Raw genomic sequence first — 2,559 nt, forward strand, 5'->3', positions numbered from 1 at the left:
AAATCAACTAATCTATCTAACTTCAGTTTTAAAGAACTCATTTAAACAAATTAAAAAAAATAATAATAGTATATTTATAACTTGAAACAAATAAATTATTTTTAGTTCTGCAGTTTTTCAATATCTTCAACTGAGTTGATAACATTCACTTTCGACTTCTCATCCTTTCTCAACAAAATTGTACCACTTGAGGACCATGCATATTTCCAACCTTTTTCTTTTTGAAACCTCCTAGCAAGATAAAGAAGGTTCCTACTAGTTTTTGACAAGTTTTCATTGAGATAAACCCTTTCAGCCTTTATATCAGTCAAATCAGCATTAATTAACTTCTTTTTTTCTTTCATAACTTTAGTTTTTTGATCTTGAGATTTAAATGTAACTAATATAGGATTAAACATCCTCTTTCTTTCCTTCTTCTCTTGGTTAGTTCCAGCATCTATGGTCCTCAAGCGCCTAATTTTTCCGACCTGATGTCTCTCTATTCTTGGATCTACTTTCTTTAAAACCTTCATTGCAACAATCTCAACATTTTCATTTTTACAAGTTGGTACACCCTGTATTTCAACATTGTTGCCTTTCATCCAGTTTTCAATCTGATTCAGCTTAATGTTTGCTTGCTTGCCATTTTCTTCCATATCAAACATTTTTTTAGTCAACTTCTCATTTTCCAATTTCACAGTTTTTACATCCTCCTTGATTTTTTCATTCTCTGTCCTCATATCATCAAACTTTGAATACAAAAAATCAAGTGAATGTTGCAAAGAGTCAATCACTTTTTTTTGATCAGCTAACTTATCAGTAACTTCCTTCATTTGAGTACTAAGCTTATCAGTTGACTCTTTATGCACTAAAGTCAAATTCTCAATCAATCTTTTCAAAACCAAAAATTTCCCTGAGTAACCTTAAATTTCCCTGAGTTTCCCTGAGTATTTTTCAAATCTTAATTTTTTTTTCTCTTCTAACACAAATTATTAATACCTCATTCTCATTTTTCTTCTTTAATAATAAAAGGAAGGTTGTATGTGTATGCTTCTGCATTAAATTTATGAAAAAAACTGTTTTCAAAAACTCAATTTTAAAAGGTTTAAACCAATTAAAAATTAAAAACTAAATTTTTGCACAACTTTGTGTAAACTTGTTAGTTAACTTTCTACATAAAAGAATAAAGTTTAATTTGTTTGACATTTTAATTGACAAAAATCTCCAAAGATTAACTCTTGAATTTCGGTCAATAGGGCTTTTTTTAAATTATCTGCAGTACAGTGACCTAAAAATGCTGAAGTAAAATATTGACAGTGTACTTTTTTTTTCTTCATGCATCTCACCACCAAATCTAGTTGAGTTTTTTGCAAAACTTTATTGAAACACTCATCAAATGAAATGGAATAAAAAGACGAGCACAAAACTGTTTTTTTTAAGACATCTTTAAAAAAAGGGGCTATACCAAAGTTTGTTATATATGAATATTTGGTTCTATTCATGCAGAACTTTTTTGCAATTTCACTATCAGGAAACATGGTAGTGAATAAAGTGTTATTATTATCGCAAGAGTTTCCTGACCAGTTTTCTTTGGTACACTTGAGAGCCAATAAATTTCAGCACCTGTTGAAGAAGTTGCAGCTGATATACTAGTTGAACTATTAGCCCCACCAAAATAAGAAGTAATTGCATTATTTTTACTCTTAGAGGCTTTCAATTTAAGATGTTTTTTCAACATACTGTGCGATTTCAATGCCCTTATATCCATGTTGGATAAGGCCATTGGTGTATCATCACCACACCACTTACATTTAAACTTCTCTTTGTCTACATCCTCAAGTGACCAATCTTTGAAGTCTTCATGGTTAAGCCAACTTTTTTTAAACAAGGTTTTAAACTGTACTTTACTCATAATACTTAAAAAAGCTTTTAAATTAAATCTGCAAAAAAGTTGTAAAGTATATTAAAACATTCACACTAAAAAATTAATTACCATTACTGCTACTAATTTTGAAATTATTATCTATAAACAAAATTTAACCTCTATTTTTTTAACAAAAGTAATACAACACTAATCTGTATTCATTTTAATTTTTTTTACTGAAAACAAGTAGTTGTAAACAAATAACAAATAACTTTATTATTTAAAAAATAAGAACTAATAGTACAACATAGTGTTTTTTAAACTACATAAGTAACTAAAAATAATAAGTTTATTAGAACTTTTCAATGAATAGTTAACAACAACTTTCATTTCTCTAAACTGTTTGATTTTACTTAAGTAAATATAAATTTAAAACTTAAAAAAACTACAATGTTAATACTAAGAATATTGAAGAAGTAGCCGCAAGGCTAAAAAAATTCTAAATAACCACTTAAATAATAAAAATTACTACTTTTGAACAAAATATTGAAACTGGATTAACTAAACCTCATTCTAAATCTAGAAAAAAATTTCCCTGAGATTTTCAAAAACTTCCCTGAAATTTAGAGAAAAAATCAAAACTTCCCTGAGTTTCCCTGAGTTAAAAGAAAAATGACAAAATTCCCTGAGTTTCCCTGAGATTTTGTACAGTTTGA

At 27.9% G+C, this 2,559-nt stretch overlaps 1 protein-coding gene across 1 annotated transcript; it reads right to left on the reverse strand.

The window, feature by feature from the left end:
- Window positions 1–101: 101 nt before the first annotated feature.
- On the reverse strand, window positions 102–1,320 carry LOC145848335 (uncharacterized). Its single transcript, XM_082953868.1, has 2 exons — window positions 1,295–1,320; window positions 102–714 (listed from the first exon to the last, which is right to left on the reverse strand). Exons 1-2 carry the CDS (start codon window positions 1,318–1,320, stop codon window positions 102–104), a joined length of 639 nt encoding a protein of 212 aa, XP_082809994.1.
- Between the last annotated feature and the right edge of the window lie 1,239 nt (window positions 1,321–2,559).

The sequence above is a fragment of the Thalia democratica genome, unplaced genomic scaffold, assembly GCF_965202585.1.
Source record: "Thalia democratica unplaced genomic scaffold, ktThaDemo2.hap1.1 HAP1_SCAFFOLD_1345, whole genome shotgun sequence".
NCBI lineage: Eukaryota > Metazoa > Chordata > Thaliacea > Salpida > Salpidae > Thalia > Thalia democratica.

Bases quoted from the DNA above. Each gene is read 5' to 3' on its own strand.
- LOC145848335 (XM_082953868.1), bottom strand. From the start codon at position 1,320: ATGCATGAAGAAAAAAAAAGTACACT. The intron at 715-1,294 runs GTCAATATTTTA...TGATGATATGAG, and splicing joins GAAGAAAAAAAAAGTACACT to GACAGAGAATGAAAAAATCA.